Consider the following 19,570-nt stretch of genomic DNA (forward strand, 5'->3'; position numbering starts at 1 on the left):
AGAGAGTCCGTCGGCGGAGGTGGAAGGGGGCGCGTCTGTGGCGCCTCAGAAGTGGCAGGAAAGGTGAGCCGGCTCCTCGTGGGCCCTCGGGTTGCGCCTGGCTGGCTGCCTTTCTTCCTCCCTTAGCGCGGGCGTCTTTTACCCGCTCTGCCTCCGGCGCGCGGTTCCTTGCTCTGCGGCGCCTTCGATTCCAATTCCCCGCCGCTTCTGAAAGAAGAAGCTGAGCTGCCTCGCCGCAGACTCCGCTCGCTCGGCTTGCACCATGAGCGCAGACTGCACGAGTTACATGAACGCCGACAAGGTGCTGGTCAGCGCCTTCAGCTGCCCGGGGGAGGACGGCGAGCCCGGCTCCATCTACTGCTGCGGCTTCCAGGACCTCAAGTATTGTTGCGATGACCCGAACAGCTTCTTTCCCTACGAGCACAACTACATGTGGTGGCTCAGGTGAGACGAGGAGGTAGGCTGGGGGGCTGCCTGCCCAGTCCACCACAGTGCCAAGACCCTTTGGTGTGTCTCTGTGTGTGGAATTAGTGGAATGCGCTCTGCACACGCTCAGAGGTTGTATAATGATTCTGTGCCCGTTTCAGTGTAGCCTTAGCACCAGGCCAAGCTTTGGCACTAAGTTAAGTTGAGCCACTAGCAGAGAGGGAATGTGTGTGGCAGGGGTGTGAATGTGCAAACTGGTAATGTAACCAAATATGGGGACTTTCTGCAATCTAAACCGATTGCTTAGAGCTTGTATTATTTTAGGAGGGGATTTTTTTACCCCTGTTTTAGCAACCTTGTAGCAGCAGCAGTGTGAGAGGATCGTCACTCTGCAGCGAGACAAAGAGGTATGCTCATGAGACGACTTAACATACAATAATTTCCCTTCATGTGCTTTGAATCATTGTATATCTATTACTGGCAACAACCAGGGTGACAAAATGATGGGTTCTCTGAGACTCCAATGCATGCCTTTTCATTAACTCTAATTAATATTAGTGGTACAGAACAGGAGAATGGTAGCTACTAGCCTAGTCTAATTAATCCAAATGAAAGATTTGCCTCTTTGTAGAAATAACTCATCATTAATAATGGGCAAAAGAGTTTTCTTAACAAGAATCTGATTTGGTTCAAACTTAATCCAGGTGGTTTTAGGCAAGTCATGTTATATTCACAGTGCAATCCTATGCATTTCCACTTCTAAGTAAATCCCGTTGAATTCAGTGAGGCTTACTCCCAGATTAAGTGGGTACAGTATAAGCTTGTAGCCTCCATGTCGCATTTGCAATATGAATAGTGTAGCTGTGGCAAGGCTTTGTGCAGCCTTGGAAAAGTCCACCTGAGTTAACAAGCTGAGGGGGCAGGGGGAGGCAGAATCCCTTGTCTAGTCCTCCAATATATTATTGTATTTACTTGTGCTCAAAAGAGGAACAAACTATGGTAGAGGTTTCCCTGCCTGGTTACCTGGAGGTGATTAATAATTGTCACAGGCAACCAACCCTGTGAGTGGTTTACAACAAGCCTGTACTAATACACAGAAAACACTTTGAACACTTTTAAAAAAGTTCTATGTTACTGCTAAGTTTGGGTGAGTAAAAGATAAAAAGATTTCTCCAATCTGAAGAGAAACCAAAGTATTGAATAAGTTTATATTTTTAAGGAGTATCAACTGTGATCACCTGGATATTGAGTAAAAGAGTATTTGCAAATGACATCTTGTGGGTGGGATCCTGCCTCCCCATCATGTGTTCAGTGACACCTACTGTACATGCAGACATCACTAAGTACTGTGGCCAAATAAGTGGCTCACAGGAGGCATAGCCTTGCACATGTATCATCAAAGTTGAAGCTTTCTGGAGCTTAAAACTGCCATAGTAAGCAATTGTGAGTTTTAAGGCTTAGACTTCTGACACCATGCTGAGTTATTTCAGAAAAGTAGACAGACCAAATAGCTACCGACAAGAACAGCTATTATATTGTCATGACTAGTCAAAAACAGCAGCACTTTCAATGCTGACGGCATCATTAGGGATGGGGTGTCAACTATGGCTGGAATAGCAACGTAACACTTAAAGTTCCTCATTACACTCTCTCCTCTGCCAGTTTCTTCCTCAGAAGTAACAGATGCCATCTCAAAACAAGAATATCAATCATCGGTGACTGAATTTAGGTACTAATCTATGCAGGCAGATGGTGCTACTACATTTCATGTGAGAGAAGTCCACCTCACAGAATACAAAATTTCTACAGCAAAGGCTGTGTAGGAATTAAATTCCTGTGTAGGAGTTAAAAAGAAACCTGCGGAATTTCACTTTTTTCATATTAAAAAGTAATAATTTTATACAAAGGATCATTCAAAATAATGATCCTCCACATGTGGTCTGAAGTGGTACAGTCCATACCTTGGGACTCTACACCTGTTTCTGTTGCATGCGAAGACCAGACCAGCAACATGGAATCTACAATGGGGGCCTGTGGCAAAACATTTGCTTCAGCACACCACTTCTGTTTTAGTCCATTTAGAACTGAATATCACAGTGGGTGGGTGTGGCTGACAGGCATATTAATAATAATAATAATAATAAATAAATTTTATTTATACCCCGCCCTCCCCAGCCAAAGCCGGGCTCAGGGCGGCTAACAACAATAAAAACAATCCGACATTCTAAAAACTTTCCACCATATTGTCCTTCCTGCAGCAGAAAGTTGGACTAGATAGCTTCAGTCCCCTTCTCTCTCTCTGAGTCTATGTTTTATCTCCCCGGGAATAGTGAAGGAATGTGTTTGCTGTAAATTGCAGGTCTAGCAACAAAAGACTAGGATTTATTATTGTAGAAGGAAGGTGTACATGCAATGTTTTTCTATAGGCGTTTTGCATATCAATACTTCCTGTACCTAATAAATGGGGGGAGTATCAGTTTGCATTTTCTCAGTACAGAAAGTATTGTTCTGATGTGTAAAAATCTTTCCTATTCTACTTAATTCAAGAGGGTTCTGGAAGCTTCTCTGTGTGAAAGAAACAAGCAGAAGGTTCATGATGTTTGGGTTATTCCTTCAGAGAAGCTGAGTACAACTGGCTTAAACTGGATCTCTTTTCTGTCAAGATCATGCTGACTATAAAAGTAAGGCCAGAAGGAGCCTGGGTTTCAGTTTCTCTTTCTTTCTCTTTTCCTTCTGGTGTGGTGTTCTGTATATAGTGTTAAGTTTTAGTCTTATTATAAGTTATTGTAAGTTTAAGTTAAGTCCGCTGCAACTAGATTTCTTATGGACAGTGCCAATCCTGATTGTATTGGATTTGTGACCATTATGCTCATTTGCCTTCGGTAGCAGTAAAGCTCTGCTGGATGAAATACAATTGCCTCTGATCTATTTTTTGGGAATCCTGCAACGTGTTTAAGTTTTTACTCTGCTAACTATACGTTGGGGTTCTGCTCTGGATCAATAAGAGTAGAATTTCATGACAAATTCAGTTCCCATGAGAATATTAAAGACAAATCAGTTTATCTCTATTTTGTCAAAACATCTGTCTTCCTTCTTTAAGTACATGTGATGCTGATGATTTCTTGTTGTGGTGTGCTTGACAATGCTCCTAGAATGTCCAGCACATTAAATTCTGTTGCTTTCTTTTCTCAGTGTTGGAGCACTTATTGGCTTGTCAATTGCAGCAGTGGTCCTGCTGGCTTTTATCATCACTGTGTGCGTTCTTTGTTACTTGTTTATCAGCACGAAGCCACAAAGCAAACTGGATAGAGGCCTCAGTTTAAGCTTACAGTCAGCAGGTAAGAGCTCTTCATTCAGCAGACAACATTCAGATGTTTCTTTAGTAGTTCCAGGATTCCTCACCACCTGGGTTTTTAAATTGTTCTGATATCAAGCAGTCTCAAATTTTAGCCTCTCTCTAAATCAACACTAATCTCTCTGAGTCTTCCAAATTCAGATGGCTCAGGCAACATTTATTCCTTCTTGAAGTTCTAGAGGCAAAAAAATATTCAGACAGTATGTAGCAGGAGAACAAGTAGCCCATTGTGCAATAGAACAGTCACTCAGCACAACAGTGAAAAGGAGCAAGCCAATCACAGGGCTTCATTTTGTGCTCATTAGGAAAGGAAGGGAATGGGCTGTTGCATAGCTTGTTGGAAAAGACGCACACCTGGACTGGGAGGACTTAGCAGTTCTCTTAGATCTTGCCTCCATCATGTTAGGGAAGACCTTATCACCATTTGAGAGCTATGGCCTGACCTATAAACTGATTGCCACAGTGTCTTCCTGTCTTTAAATACAATATCAGAAGACTTATCTGATGCGTTTTCTGGTGTCAGTGTTCTCTGATAGTGTAGTTCATCCTGGCAGTTAGGGGAACATGGATGATAGTTGACAGATCCTTGATTTCGAAGTGTGGTCATAATCCCACACCTTTAGTGCTCTGCAACTCCAAAACTGGTGCTGGGTCCAGGACTACATTCAGATGCCGAATCTGATTACCAAATGCATGGTAGCCACCTTAATCATGGGCATCCCCACACTATACAAAGCATGCAGCTCCCTTGCCCATAACCACAACTGCCTGGTCTGGCTTCAGCTGCAGGCTAAAGGCTCCCATTGATGTTAGCAAGTTCTGGTTCAGGCTAATCATCACCTATTTCTATTCCTTCATTACTGCTGACATACAGAAAATAAGACCAAACAAACTCATATCAAAGCTCATATTGAAAATGTTCATAAATGACAGGAGCCAACATTTCTTTAAAAAGAGACGTCCTGTTCACCTTCTTGCAGAGTATTATAAGCCATGCTGCAGGAGCCGCAGAGAAATTATTTCTAATATGAAAGATTTCCTGATCCCAACAGAGAGGTGTGGAAAGATCTTTGAGGTGCAATCATATTATAGAGAATTCTGTCAGCTATCTTATTTTATTTTAATTAGCAAAAACACCTAATACTCTTTTTTTTTTTTGAAAGGCAAAGTTGAGCCTGACAGAAACAGCAGGCTACCTTCTTTACTCCCCCCTTTTTTTTGTTAAAAGGTTCCTAATGGGACATTCTCTAGACATGGCAAGCATATCAGCCTGCTAATTAAGAGATTCTTAGTCCTAGTTGTCTCATCCTTAGGCAACAGACCTACTCAATTTAATTCAATTCCAGATGAAAACGTTTTGTTCTGTGAATTCAAGGGAACTGTATTGATTATCCTCTGAAATTGGAACTAAACCCATCATCAGTCTCCAGCTATTTTTCTAGTTATTATTTCAATCTTTTGAAATTGGGGGGGGGGGAGCAGTTGTGGTGTTTCACTAAAGCTCTAGCAGCATATATACTGTCAACTAGTGGTGCAGCAATAAGACTGCTAGCACATTTGCAAAGCTAAGCATGATCCAGGATGGTTTCAAATTGTATGGGAGGGGGGCATGTGTTGAGATTCCTGCATTGCAAGGAGTTGGACTAGATAACCCCCAGGGTCCCTTCCTCTGCTCTGCTTCATGGCCCTGTGATGTAGGCTGCTTCTCCAGATCCTCCAAAGAGGTTTCCTTCAGTGAGGTCATGACAAAACCTCCCATCTGGAAGCACCCCCTTTCTGCCTCGTATGTCGTCATAACTATGGTAAAGCAGTTGATTTTGTGGAACTTTATCTACCATCGAAAAACACCAGGGTCACAGCAGAAAAGATGACTTAGCCGTCAATGGACTAGAAAAGGAATAAGCTTTAATGTCTGTCTTTGAGCAACAATTGCTTTTGGGTACAGATACAGCAGCAGACATATTGGTCTAATTATTAAAGGAACTTCAGAATCAGATAAACTCGTTTATTTCCTGTTTTTTCCCTTAAAAGAATGACCTGGGGAAAGATCACCAAGTGGCACATTTGGTAACTATGACAACCTTAATTAGGTTGATTTGAAATATATATATGTCAATTTGAAGTTTTCCAGCTTGTTAAAAATGATTATTATACTCTTGAGTGCGTTAACTTAAATTTGTTGATACCTGTTCTTATCTCTCTCTTAATTATAAGGTTAGCTGATGATCAAGTTGCTTGATCATAACTGGATATCTGTTCATTTCCTTTGGAACTAGTCAGTCATTCTTTGAATGTCCCTAATCTGCTTAATTAGGAACAGTAAAGCTGTTGAAACTTTCTCCTTGGCCTTTTTAAGTGATAAATCTGAGGCTTTGAGGAACAGCTGACACTCTGCGCAGTAAGTGTTAAAAGGCCAAATACACAAATTGACTTTGGTGCCTCTGCTTATTAGGGATGCCAACTTACTAGAATAGTACAAGATGCATTTTAATTGTGACAATAGAGCAAGTTCAGAACCTAGCAGCAAACCCAATTTCAGCTTATGCAGCCATTGCCTTCCTAAACCTTGCTTTGTCAGAAGCTCAGAGATCAGATCTGGAAAGAAATTATGCTAATTCATCCCATCAAGAATAACTCCCAGGAGTAGTTGGGGCAGTGCTGCAGAGCTACCCACCTAACACAGTAATCACCATCACTTACTGGGATGATGCAGGGCAGGGCAGTGTGCAAGGTTGGGGCTGTGCAAGCACACCAATGGATGCTCCCACCAGTGTGCACACACAGCCTTGTTCTAGCTGCTGCCTTGCCCTGGTAAGACACCTCCTCACTGCACTGCCTGCTCTTGCTAACTATGTCGCTGAAGCATCCTTTATTTATTTTCTTAGAGTTAGAGCCCCCTTTTTTCCTGTCATTGGACCCTAGGCAGTCACCTATCCAGATATTGATCAGACTCACTTAACTTCAGCAAGGTGATGGCTTCATGTATCTTCAGACCATACCAGCAGAGCATCCTCATTAGATCCTGTGACTGAAAGATGCCTCCTTCATTTCAGGTTGACTGAGAAAGATGTCCTTTTTGTTTTTCAGGTCGAGAAACTAGAGGAACTTCTTTATGTTAAAGAAAGGTGTGTGGAACAGGACATGTACGGACCAGTTCTGCAAGCAAACAGGTACAGTGTTCTTCCCATTACAGCCCCCAGTCTCTTCTTTGTAGATGAGGGAATGTTTGCTTTTGAATTCAGGATCGATGAGAATTGTTTGCTATTTGAAAGGCAGTATAGGTGTGTTCAAACAAACCCCTTCACCTGTACAATGGCGGAGGGTGTGTTCCCGCTACCCTCTTGTGCAGTCATGGAACTTGCAAGATTATTCATTTGAATGCTTACTTTGTTGCTGTATTATTTAGTCAGTAAGAGTCCTTGCCGTCTTAGTGACTTTCATTGAAAAGGCCCATTCAGGTCAAATATTAGCTTTTGTGAAATGCAGGGATTAGGTAACGTTGGGTTATACCCAGTACTGATGTTCCACTAGTGCAGTAGACTTTCATTTGCACAAAGGAACTTTCCCCATTCCTCCTCTCCATACCCCTGTGCACCCTCCAGACATGCCCCTCCAAGCATCTTTTGAAGGTGCACAGAGGAGAGGAAGAAGTCGCTTTCTGTCACCCCCTTCTCTCTCTAGCAGACTGCTGGGAGTAGGACAAATCACTCTTCTTAGAGGTCTGAACCGATCACTTGGCAGAGGTTCTACCCAAATCCTCCTTTTCTTATTCTGAGCTACCTGGGGCTAGTTCAAGACATTTTGATGCTTGAGGCACACCACAAAATGGTACTCTGCTCCCTGCCAGGGAAGAAGGGGTGAGGGAAGATCTACATCAGGAACAAAGGGGGAATAAAGATCCCTTTTAGGATCTTCTGCCTCTGGATCCTGTCACCCGAGGCAATTGCCTCAACTTGCCTCATGGGTGGGCCGACCCTGCCCCTTACCCCATGAAATTAGGCTGAAAGCCACCGGTTGCCCTTCCCACCCTTATGCGATGCTAATGAATTTCATAACTGACAATTGGAAGCATTAAAACTCATTGTGGAAACAGTCAATGAAATGTTTTCATGAAAGCAAATTTTCTGGGACATGGACCGCTGGGTAAGACAGGAAATTAAGTTTGGGCTAAGTAGCTTAGCATTGTTCTACTTCCTGAATAATGAGTGTGGATTGTTTCTTCCTCAGAGAGATGGGGAGATAGTATGTTGTATTGCAGTGGTAACATTTCAGGTGAAAGGCCAAGCTGTCTGCGTCATAGAGCACATAATTCAGCTGAGACAGAAGGATTTAGCCATTGAGAATAAACACTGATTCATCTGGACAGAAGAAAATTATTTTTGTAGTGCACTTGTCTGTGGATTATTGAAAGGGAGGCAGCACAATGTTGCTGACTGATCAATGAGGATTTGAACTAAAAATGCTGATAAAAGAAACATGCTTTAGTCAACAAATGAAATATACTGCATTCCTTTGGTTGGCTTTACAATCTTGTTTGTGAGTTTCAGGGTGCATTTTTAAAAATAACTTTTTATTGGGTTTTATAAACAAGGATCATAGTAAATGATACAAATAAATAGACCAAGTCTTCTTGTCATGTGTAATATCTGCAACATATGGTTCTTTATTAGTGTTCAGTGTGTAAGTTCTTGGTTTGTGCATTGGATTAAACAAAGGGGAAACAGGGTAGAACAGAGTTAACAGATAATGTTCAACATTGCAGCGCTAAACACCTTGTGATCAGAAGCCCTTGTGTTTGTGCTTAGATTAAATATGAGTAACAGTCATTTTCCTCTTATGTTACCAGTGAAACAATATAAATCCTTGGTATAGTGATGAACATGGGAGGCAGGGTCAAAGTGAAGATAATAAAATTATTAATAGCAGGGGCTTTTTCTCCAAGCTGTTTTTCTTGGTCTTGAAGCAGAGCTTAGAGTTTATGTAGATACATTTCTTTCTTCCATGTCCACGTGTGTATTTAAGATGAGGAAAACGATCTGATGGCTAATTAAGTGCAGATAAAAAAGAGGGCTGGAAAGCAGCTACCATAAATGTCTATGGTTTTTGCTTAATGCAGAATTGTGAATGGGAACAGATCAATCCATGGCCAAGGAGGAATGCATATATAACATATGCTTTCTATGGTACTTAGCTTGATAGCCTAGAAAGAAAGAAAAACCATGCAGTTTAATATTGTTTTTAAAATCAGAGCCCTTGGAGTTTCAAAAGCAAGTCTTCTCAAGCATACATTATAGAAGTGTAACTGTCCTCCCCCCGCCCCCTGGATGCCACTTTACAGAGTTTTCTGCTGGCTATTTCCTTCTGTTTGCACTTTGTGCCTGTTGATATTTGAAATGTGGCTTGATCAAATCTTTCTGCTGTGCCTTTGCTGCATATTTCTGATGCATACCTGTATTGCTACGTCCTTTGATGCGCAGCATGACAGAAACTAATGTAGCTAACTATGTGAGAGCTAGCACTGATTCAACAATGGGACTGAAACCTGATTCAATGTGCTTATACAGTAGTTACATAGCACTACATCAAGCACTAAGCTGGTGTAACAGGAAACCTTGTTCTTGCACTGACTAGTCCCTGTGCAAATGAAATCTTTGTTCCACCACTGCAAGGCTGCCCTACTCCATCTGCTGGGGGAGGAGCTGAAGGCATGACACTATAGCAGCAGTACCTGCAAGGATCATTGTCAAAGCAATGATTCTTCAACATCAACTTTGTTGGACTGGGCATGTTGTTCGGATGTCTGATTATCGTCTTCCAAAGCAACTACTCTATTCTGAACTTATAAATGGAAAGCGTAATGCTGGTGGTCAACAAAAGAGGTTTAAAGGCTCTCTGAAGGCAAATCTTAAAAAATGTAAACACTGACAATTGGGAAACACTGGCCTGTGAGAGCTCCAGTTGGAGAACAGCCTTTACCAAAGATGTCATGGACTTTAAAGTCGCTCGAACTCAGGACAAAAGGGAGAAATGTGCCAACACGAAGGCACGTTTGGCAAACCCTCACCATGATTAACTCTCGCCTGGAAACCTATGTCCCCAATGTGGAAGGACGTGTGGATCTAGAATTGGCCTCCACAGTCACTTATGGACTCACTGTTAAGACTGTGTTCATGGAAGACAATCTTACTCAGCTACGCCAAAAAGAAGACCTGCAAGCCCCTTTCATGGAGCAGCTTTGGCATCCAAGAGACAGACTTGGGGCAAATAGGATGGAGAAAGAGGCAAGGCTGTGCACGACATTTGTATCAGCATTGCTCTGACAAATGAGTGGGGATTTTATACAGGCAAATGGAGTGAAGTTTCATGGTTGTTTTAGCTGTTGAAGTGCAAGCCTTCCTAGCACTCTAACCTTGGGCATTATTGATCCACTGTCCCCAGCAGAATGCAAGAGGGCATTTTCCTACTTCAGCTACTATCTGTTGATGAATCTGTTTGTGCTTATGGCAGACAGCTGTTGATTTGGCTAAATTAGTGACAAGTCAAATGTGAGGTCAGAAATCCACTAATAGACTCTCCTGCATTTCTGTTATTGTGCTGTTTTGGAGGTTGGCAGAGTAGTGCTCTGAGGAATGTTGTTTAACCCTTCCTTCCCATGCCCCTTTTCTGATGGAGCTGCTAATAGTTTCCTGGCTTTAGCCTCCTTTTGGGACTAATAATAGCTTGGGAGGGGAAAGCAATTTGCACTAGAGAAAACACATAGGAAGAAAGGGTGAAACTTTCCCAGAGCTGATCTTCAAAGTCACTGTTAGCAAAACAGGAGCTGAAAGATCCTAATTGTGGATGTCCCACATCACATTTGATTTGGCCCCATGCCAAGATATCTTTGTCATCTTCTTCATGCATTCTTTTAGGCTAGTATTACGGTAATCACCTTCTGTGCTTCATCACAGAACTGGATTGTTAACTCAGTGTTCTTGTCTTTTCTTTTTTTAAAGCTTATACTTATGAAGCATGTGTAGAGCTACAGCTGTAGTAGTTAACGTGTTCCTGGGTAGGAAACTGATAGTGCAATTCTCTGGAAGCAAGTCCAGTTGACTTTAATGGGGCATTCCCAGATCTAGGATTCTAGCCTGGGGTTCACATTCCCTTGATCTTGGCTGGGGTAACATTATTTCTTGCTTCTAAGGTTATTAGGTTATTATGACAAAGACAAATCTATTCAAAAGAGAGAGAGTCTGTTTTTAATAGTGGTCTCTGTTTTGTTTCCATAGCAGAAAACTGCATTTTTCAGAACACACCAGCAAAACTGTCTAAACAGCCCCACAGAAACAAAAGGAGTCTCTTGTCTTTAAGCTGGACTGGAAGAATCCTACTCGAAGAACCCAAGGAGCACTTTGAAAGTTGTTCTATTGCTGCTGTGAAAGCTATTAATGCTCAGGGGCCAACCTGGACAAGTATCCAGGAAAATGAAATCATGATTGTCACCATTCATGTACATTGCAGGCCCTGATCCAGTGACAACCTTCCCCCTCTGTTTTACGAGTATGTATTGTCTTATATTTGCACGAATGTTAACTTTTAATTAAATGAGCTAATATTGCTTTTTTTAAAAAAAAAACACACCCTGTTGTTCATACAGACCATCTTACATGCCCAAAATGCAAATGCAATAGTATATTTTGATTTCCACAACTTCTGTTAAGAAAGTGATTTTTTGTGCCCCAATATTTTCTTTGAATTATACATCTGCAAACTTTTGCGTTAAACACATGGTTCTTTCTGAACAGACAATACCCCGCTTCCTAACAATTCATTTGTGTCTTCATCGTGTACTGTGGAAACACATTTTAATGATATCTGCTCATACATATTATTTATTTATTTCTGCCCCACTCTTCCTTCCCAGGGGGGTCTAAGGTGGCAAAGAATATAAGCCAAATCAAAACCATAAGTACATTATACAAAGTAATATCAGTAAAATGATTTAAAAGACAGAATTCACAGTACATCAGACAAGGGATTACAAATGATCAGTTTCATTCATAGGCCTGGATTAGCTGTTGGCAGAATCAGGGAGGGGGGCACAAATGCAGCTCTAGCAGGAGAGAGTTCCACAGTTGGGGTGCCACCACAGAGAAGGTCTTGTTCAATGTCACTGCCAAATGGGCCATGCTCACTGACCCTGAGCAGGGCCTCCCCTGCAGCTCTTAGGGTGAAAATAGGCAGATGTTGAGAAGGCACAATAACTTCACTATATTTCCTATTAAAGTTAGTTGTGGCAATTCAAATTGCAGCAAAAACCAACAGTGCTTCACTCAAGGCACCAACATGAGCAAAAGTTAAAAGTGCATGCTCAAAGCCAAATTGAAGAGACTCCTCAATGTATTACACAATCCTAAATAGAAAGATGCAATTAGCAATTAAAACCAGTTCCATGAAATTGGCTTGATAAAATTAAAAAGCAGGTAAGTAAACAGTTTACTAATTTGCCAGGAGCATTTGAGGCCCACAGGATCTGCTTCAGTGGCTTACGATTTATAAAGACATCTGTTAGTGACACCTTTGTTCATCGGAGCAGCTGTTTCTCATTAAACCATAGGCTGACAGTCTATGCATCATGTTAACGATAAGCAAGCCTGTTTAGCTTACACTATTATTTTTGAAGGCTTACAGTGATCAACTCTCCTATATTAATTATAGACATAAGCTTGCATGGGGTGGAAAACCCATGGCTATATAAATAAATATTTCATTCATAGCAGGAAAGGCATATTGTTTAGATCACGGCTGCACATCACTTTGAGGGCCACTTCTGTAGTTCTGCTAACTCAAGTGAGCTACGTTGTTATGTGAACCATAGAAAAGTATTTTGATTACAGTGTTAACTCATTATCGTCTTTTCAATTCATTCTCTATTTCATTTCTGTTCTATGCAGTGCTTTCTCACATTTCACTAATACCGAACTCTAATTTCTGATCATTTTTCCTCCTTTTCTTTCTTTCTCTCTGTTCCATAGTACACTGTCATTTCTTTCTGTATCCCAGAAGTGAGGAGGCTATGCCTTCCACATGTTGCTGGGCTCCAAGTGCCATCACACCTCATCATTGGTCATGTTGGTTGGGGCTGATGGGAGTTGTAGTCCAGGGTTTCAGGCAGGGAGACATTTAAAGCCCTATCTGGAGATGCTGGGGATTGAACCTGAGACCTTTCTGCATGCAAAGCAGATGCTTTGTCCCTGAACTATAGCCCTTCTCCACAAACTATTTCTTTCTCTGCACAATCACAGGTCTGCATTTTGTTTGCTTGCCCCAGATACTGTACTCAGTTTCTCAACTGCCTCGTCTGTTTTTGCCCACATTCTCCTCCACTGAATTCCATTTCTGAATTCCATTCATTATCTCTCTGCTCTGCCTCTGTACTTTAGTCTACCAATCCTCTCTTTTCTTATCACAAGTTTGTCTGCATCCACACATCACTTTGTTTTCCTCTCTGTGCACTTTTCCTTTCTATTCCATAGTTTAGGGGCTGAAGCTGATATGAATAGTCATAGACAACATGCCCCATCATCACAGGTGCTTTTGTGGTAGGTTTTTAAAAAAACTGTCATATTAAATTGATTTTTGGCATGAGAAATGGTCTAGCATCTTATTCTGCATGCTCCATGCATCATGCCAGTACTCCAACACTAATTGCTCCATCTGTCCACTCCATTATTGCCAAAACGTTTTTAAAAATGTAGAATGAGATCTCAACCAATTGTTTTCATCAGAATCCCTAAGGACCTGCTGCTCTTACCTCCGGAAAATGTGCATTTGCCATCACAGAAAAGGGGCAACTTCAAAAGCTATTGTTGGTAGTCTGCCATGCTTATGTGAATTGTATGCAAATGATTTAAATTGGTGATTGTATGGAAATTAAAATGTGGAAATTATTGGTTACCCCATCAGCTTCTTTAGTCATCTTTCTTTAATCTAAGATGGTTGCATGACACCTTGTATGCCTCCTTCTGGCACCTCCTGCAGCCAAGCTGGTGCCAAGCATATTGCTTTCCTTTGGACCACATCAGCAAGGCTGAGAGGAGGGCCTTGTTTTCTGGGCAGCTCAAGACCTCCATACACACTGCCCAGGCTTGTACTCTGGGGAGGTCACTTTGGTACTGCTAACGCAGCAGTTTGACTTCACCCCAAGAGGTGCACTCCACTGTCTCTTGAGATAGATGCTAACAAAAGGTCCCAGGAAATCCTGTCTGTCTAATGGGTTATCAGGGCTATGTGCGCAATAGGCATGATTTTCCCCCATGAGAAAGGTACCAGCTTCGCATACAGACTGTTTATGCCTCTGCTTGTATGCTCAAGTCGTGTCCGACTCTGGGGTTGCGCGCCCATCTCGCTTAAGAGGCCGGGGGCCAGCTCTGTCCAAAGACACTTCCGGGTCACGTGGCCAGCGTGACAAGCTGCATCTGGTGAGCCAGCACAGCACACGGAAACGCTGTTTACCTTCCCGCTAGTAAGCGGTCCCTATTTATCTACTTGCACCCGGGGGTGCTTTCGAACTGCTAGGTTGGCAGGCGCTGGGACCGAGCAACGGGAGCGCACCCCACCGTGGGGATTTGAACCGCCGACCTGACGATCGGCAAGTCCTAGGCGCTGAGGTATTACCCACAGCGCCACCCACGTCCCGCTCAAGCTCTTAACTGTCATTTAATCAGTGACACATTGTAGTCTGAATCTCCAGCTAAGATTAAGCGGCTGCTTTCTTTCTCCTGCACACACCCCACCCGCCCCAATGCTTTTGGTTTGCTTCCAGATAGTTGCATGATTTCAACATCTCAAATGTCATTAAATGGGAAGTAACAAAGGAGGTTTGAAAAGAGTATCACAAGGAGAAAAATGCAGGCTTACCTGTTGGGAGGGTGATTCTTGGGACACAAGCATCATTTCCCTGCTTTATTTCTTTTCACTTCAGGTAGTGAAAAAGCAGGTCCCAGCTCAACAAATGTAGGGTGTAATAATAATAATAATAATACCTTTATTGTCATTGTACAACCTGTGTACAATGAAATTAAGCGAGCCTCCCCCCCCCCCCCAAACACTCAATCTCTTATCGAACAACACACCACCTTGCAAGTCAATTTCGCTGCATTATTTTCCGTTCAACAGCCTAACAGCCCATGGATAGAAGCTATTTTTTAGCCTGTTTGTATGGCTGATTATACTTCTATATCTCCTGCCTGAGGGTAGAGGATTAAAGAGGTGATGGCTGGGGTGTGAGTCATGCCTGATAATTTTTCTCGCTCTCCTAAGGCAACGATCCCTTGCGATGTCATCTAATGGACTCAAGGGACAGCCCATGATATCATGTGCTGTATTCACCACCCTCTGTAGAGGCTTTCTGTCCATGGCTGTCAGGCCAGCATACCACACTGTGATACAATATGAAAGGACACTTTCTATTGTGGACCGGTAGAAGGAGTTCATCAGTTGTTGTTTAACATTACTTTCGCAAGACCCTGAGGGAATGGAGTCTCTGTTGGGCCTTTCTGGCCACCTGAGTTATGTTGATTTTCCAAGTGAGGTCCTCACTAAGGTAAACTCCCAGGAATTTAAAGGAGGAGACTTTCTCCACACAGCCCCCCCCCCCCCCGGATATACAATGGGGCAGGTTCCCCTCTCTTCTTCTGGAAGTCCAACACCATCTCCTTTGTCTTATTAATATTTAGGTGCAAGTTATTCTCTAAGCACCATGTAGATACTTTTGAACCTTCCCCCTGTAAGCTGTTTTATCTCCGCCTGCAATTAGGCCCATTATGGTAGTATCATCTGCAAACTTAATAATTACTGTGGATGGATCAGATGAAATGAAGTCATATGTGTGCAATGAGTACAGGTAGGGACTTAGCACACATCCCTGTGCCAGTGCTAAGCTTCAGGGAGGTAGATGTAGCCGTCTCAATCCTCACTGTTTGTGTCCGATCCCTTCAGCCCATCATGTACTGTAGTGCATGCATGGATGGTTTGTCAGGATTTTTAGGCTGCTTTTGTACATCTCAGTGCACACCAAAATGAACAAAATGAAAACAGCACTAATACAAAGCAGGCATAAGGGAGAGAGAAACACACGTATACTTCTCATATTGGATGCTGGATGGTAATCAAGTTCTGACAAGTTTTGCAACACAATTATCTGTTGTGTGACCGTGGGCATTCCATTGTCTCTCGAGATAAGATGGGTGCCAACAACAACCGACATTGGGCAGGCCACTCTGCTGAAGGGGAACAGTAGTTTAGGGTGTGATCACATAGCTGAGTACAATAAAGGTGAAAACAATATTCAGTTGGCATCGAGTGGTGGCTGAGGTGCTTGAGGGTTTCCGTGAATTGGCCTGATCCTCACCTCCCAGACCAATGTGCAAACTGAAACATTGTTGTCCTTCAGATTTTGCACTTCTCTGAATTCTATGATAGTTTCTGGCTCCAAAAAAGTACAGAAGTGGAAATGGGTATACTTCAGGTGCTGATGGGACCATCCCTCTCAGTACTGGACAGCAAGGTATGCGTGTGTGATTGTTCCTCTACCATGCCCCCCCCCTCCTAGATCTGGGGAACCATACTTTACCCACCACACAGCAACAATTCCCAGCACCATTTTAAAAAATCAGCAACCTGTATTTCTCAGGATTCTTTGAGGGCAGCCACACGCTTTAAATGTACAGTGTGAATGTGACTAAGTAGTATCACCCAGGTGAGTGCTTTCCTGGCACACTTCACCAATAGTGTTGGCTGCAGTATCTTCCTAGCTCTTTCCTCTGAAGCTCTTTGATTTTAACAAAGTTGTGTCCTTTCACCCCAAACACAACTTGTCACAAGCTCAAAGATTCCTATTTCTATTTGTGAAAGCATTTCAACTTAATGATGCTGAAATAACGGCAACAGGAAGATATTTGAGAAGGGGAGCCAGCTGGGAAACCAACAGTCGATACTCTGTGTGTCCACCTCCCTTATTGAACCATCATAAATGTTGCACAAGGGCATTGCCTTGGAGAGAATACATTTGCTTTGATCAATACCAGTGCCTGCAACCCACTAAGGGCAATTTCTTTGGGTTGTAGAGCTCACAGCTATGCTTTCATGCAGGCTGGGTTTTTTTGTTTTGTTTTGGATTTAAACAACTTTCCCATATTAGTTCATCGAACTCACACTGAATCAATGTGATTGTTTTGATGAACTATGTGAGCAGTGAGCTCTTTGCACCTGAAGCCACCAGGGTATGCATGATACATTAAAAATGGCAGCCCTACCATTAAGGCAGAGTGAAGTGGTGCCCTCAGGTTTTGGATGTCATGAAAGGATAGCAAAATTGTCAGGTAGTCAATTTATTATTGCATTCACACTACCACAGAGGCGGAGAAGCACCTGTGGGGTCAGTGCTGAAGTAACTTGACCTGCATAGGGATCAGTACACCTTAACCGGGGCTGGGTAGATTTGTTGCTCTGTGCATATTGCTGCTGCTGGAAGGCAGGTGCTCTAGCAGGGCTCTTGTGTTCTGAGGTATCATGTTCAGTGCTGTTCAAAGTAGTTATGCGAATGCCTGTTCAATACTGCTGAAGTTATTTCATTTCAGTGCCTGCTCTTGTCTGCCATTAGAAGTAATTGTCTAGTGGTGCTTTTCCTCCACTCACAGAGCCATTAAGAGGCTAAAGTGCAAGGCAGCATAATACGACACAGTGAATATTGGAAATGTGAGGTCGAATTTCCACTTGATTGTGATTGAGTTTGGGTGACCTTCAGCAAGTTGCTTACTTGCAGCTTCAGTCGCCCCATACTGAAAGTAGCAGTTTTGTGTCCTAGGGACTGAAGGTCTTCTAAAACCTTGGATGGAACCTCTTCCCCAACTGGTAATATAAAGCTGAATTTTGAAACAGCCGGGCAATTTCAAGTTGGGGCAAATTGGGAAGACAACAATGAGGATATACTGAATGGAAGAAAAAAAAACCATGGCAAGAGCCTGGATCCCCTTACCAACTTTTGCTGCTAAAATTGCACTCTCCCTATCTCATTGTCAACACCAGGGGTAGACAATGTGATGCCCTCCAGATATTGTTTGAGTACAGTTCCAATTAGCCTCAACCAGCATGACTAATACCCAGGAATTATGGGAGCTGGAGTCCAACAGCATCTAGATGGTGCCACTTTTGCTATCCTTGGTCTACACCATTAGGGCAGGCGCAGGCTCATAGAATCATAGAATTATAGAAGTGGCAGGGCCCCTAGGGTCATCTAGTCCAACCCCCTGCAAAGGAAGGAATCTCAACTAAAGCATCTATGGCAGATGGCCATCCAACCTCTGCTTAAAAATCTCCAGGGAAGGAGAGTCCACAACCTCCCAAGGGAGTCTGTTCCACTGTCAAACAGTTCTTAATGTCAGAAAATTATTCCTGAAAATTATTCCTGAAAGCTCTTCAAACCTGTAGATCTGCTGCCATTATATCTACCGGTAGTTTTGCCCTAAATCTGTGGTTCCAGCAAAGTGATGAGGGCAAGAAATTACCATTTGAACCAAGGAGAATGGGGAGAGAAGAGGTTAAACTAATGGAAGTCCAGCAATGAATTTGGGAACATAGTAAGGTAGATTGTGGCAGCACATGGGAGCAAGGACCAAGCTACATGTTATGTTATTGATGTACACACTCACTTGGTAACTGGGATTTATAGGAGGGGAGGGAAGAGAAGCCACCACAAGGAAGAAACTAGGATGGAAAATAGCACACTGTGTTTTGACCCAGGTCAGGTACTAGCATTGAAAATGACGGGAGGAAGTGAGAAATTCAGGTGAATGAGGAAAATAGGATTAAAGAGCACAGTAAGCAAGAGGACTACAGGATTAGTGGGTGGTGACTGCAGCAACTCATAGCATGATCTTATCTCTGAGTGATGCTTTCATGGCATAGAGAGGATCTCTCCTGAATCCTTCACAGAGCCAGAAGATATGCTAAAATAGCAAAACAGTTTTTCAGGAACAATATGTACTTTCTCAAGCTTAAGGATCTAATGGTAAATGGATATTTAATAAATCTAGCTATGGTCTCAGCTGCCATTTTTCAGGAAGTACTACACTGAATACATAAGTACCACATGTTAAGAAACTCAGCCTTTTGTTTGTCACAAGACCAACAACCTCTTAAAACCTTATTTGTCATTTTTAAAGGAAAAATATGTCATGAATGATATGGCTTTTTAAAAACTGTTTCTCTTAGATCCACTAATTATCCCACCGTTGCTCTAGAATGCCTGATTTCTTCCAATGAAAAGTCTTTGGAATGCTGATGGCAATGGTGAGTTGTCACCACTGTAATACAGAACAGGAAATCAGAATGCTCAGGCACTAAGAATGTGTGTGTTTAGGAATCCTTAGAGTGGCTTTGGCTGTGACACAAATCTGGAGAGAGCAGAAAGCACAAGGGACTTGTCCTTCCAGTTTTCCGGCATCTCTACTACGCCCACAACAGAACTTTCAAACTTCCCCCACCTGAGAGATGTACAACTTCTGTACCTGAGGACACCTTATATATACCCCAAGCACAGAAGATGCAAAACTTCTGTCATAATTGATGGAGATGTGAAGGAACAGGAAATGGAATGCACTTTCCCCTCTGTTCTTCTGCATCCACAGCGTATCTGAAATATTTCCTGGGTGTTGTTTCTTTCACATTTAAAGGTTAACTGGCCACAATATTTTGAATAAAAATGTTATCTTGCTCTAGATCTGACAGTGGCAGCTTAGAGCTCTT

The 19,570-nt window shown here is 42.6% G+C and overlaps 1 protein-coding gene across 2 annotated transcripts; it reads left to right on the top strand.

The window, feature by feature from the left end:
- On the top strand, positions 1-13,720 carry SHISAL2A (shisa like 2A). Of its 2 annotated transcripts, none has more exons than XM_083448261.1 (4): positions 1-444; positions 3,619-3,764; positions 6,869-6,951; positions 11,053-13,720. In XM_083448261.1, the coding sequence occupies exons 1-3, from the start codon at positions 263-265 to the stop codon at positions 6,898-6,900; spliced, it is 360 nt and encodes a 119-aa protein (XP_083304387.1). In that variant the 5' UTR covers positions 1-262; the 3' UTR covers positions 6,901-6,951; positions 11,053-13,720. The 2 variants fall into 2 exon arrangements, with proteins under 2 accessions (XP_083304387.1, XP_083304388.1); XM_083448262.1 differs by having other exon boundaries at positions 4-444; positions 11,056-13,720.
- Positions 13,721-19,570: the final 5,850 nt, after the last annotated feature.

This window comes from Podarcis tiliguerta, assembly GCF_965153285.1.
Source record: "Podarcis tiliguerta genome assembly, chromosome: 6".
NCBI classification, from domain to species: Eukaryota; Metazoa; Chordata; class Lepidosauria; order Squamata; family Lacertidae; genus Podarcis; species Podarcis tiliguerta.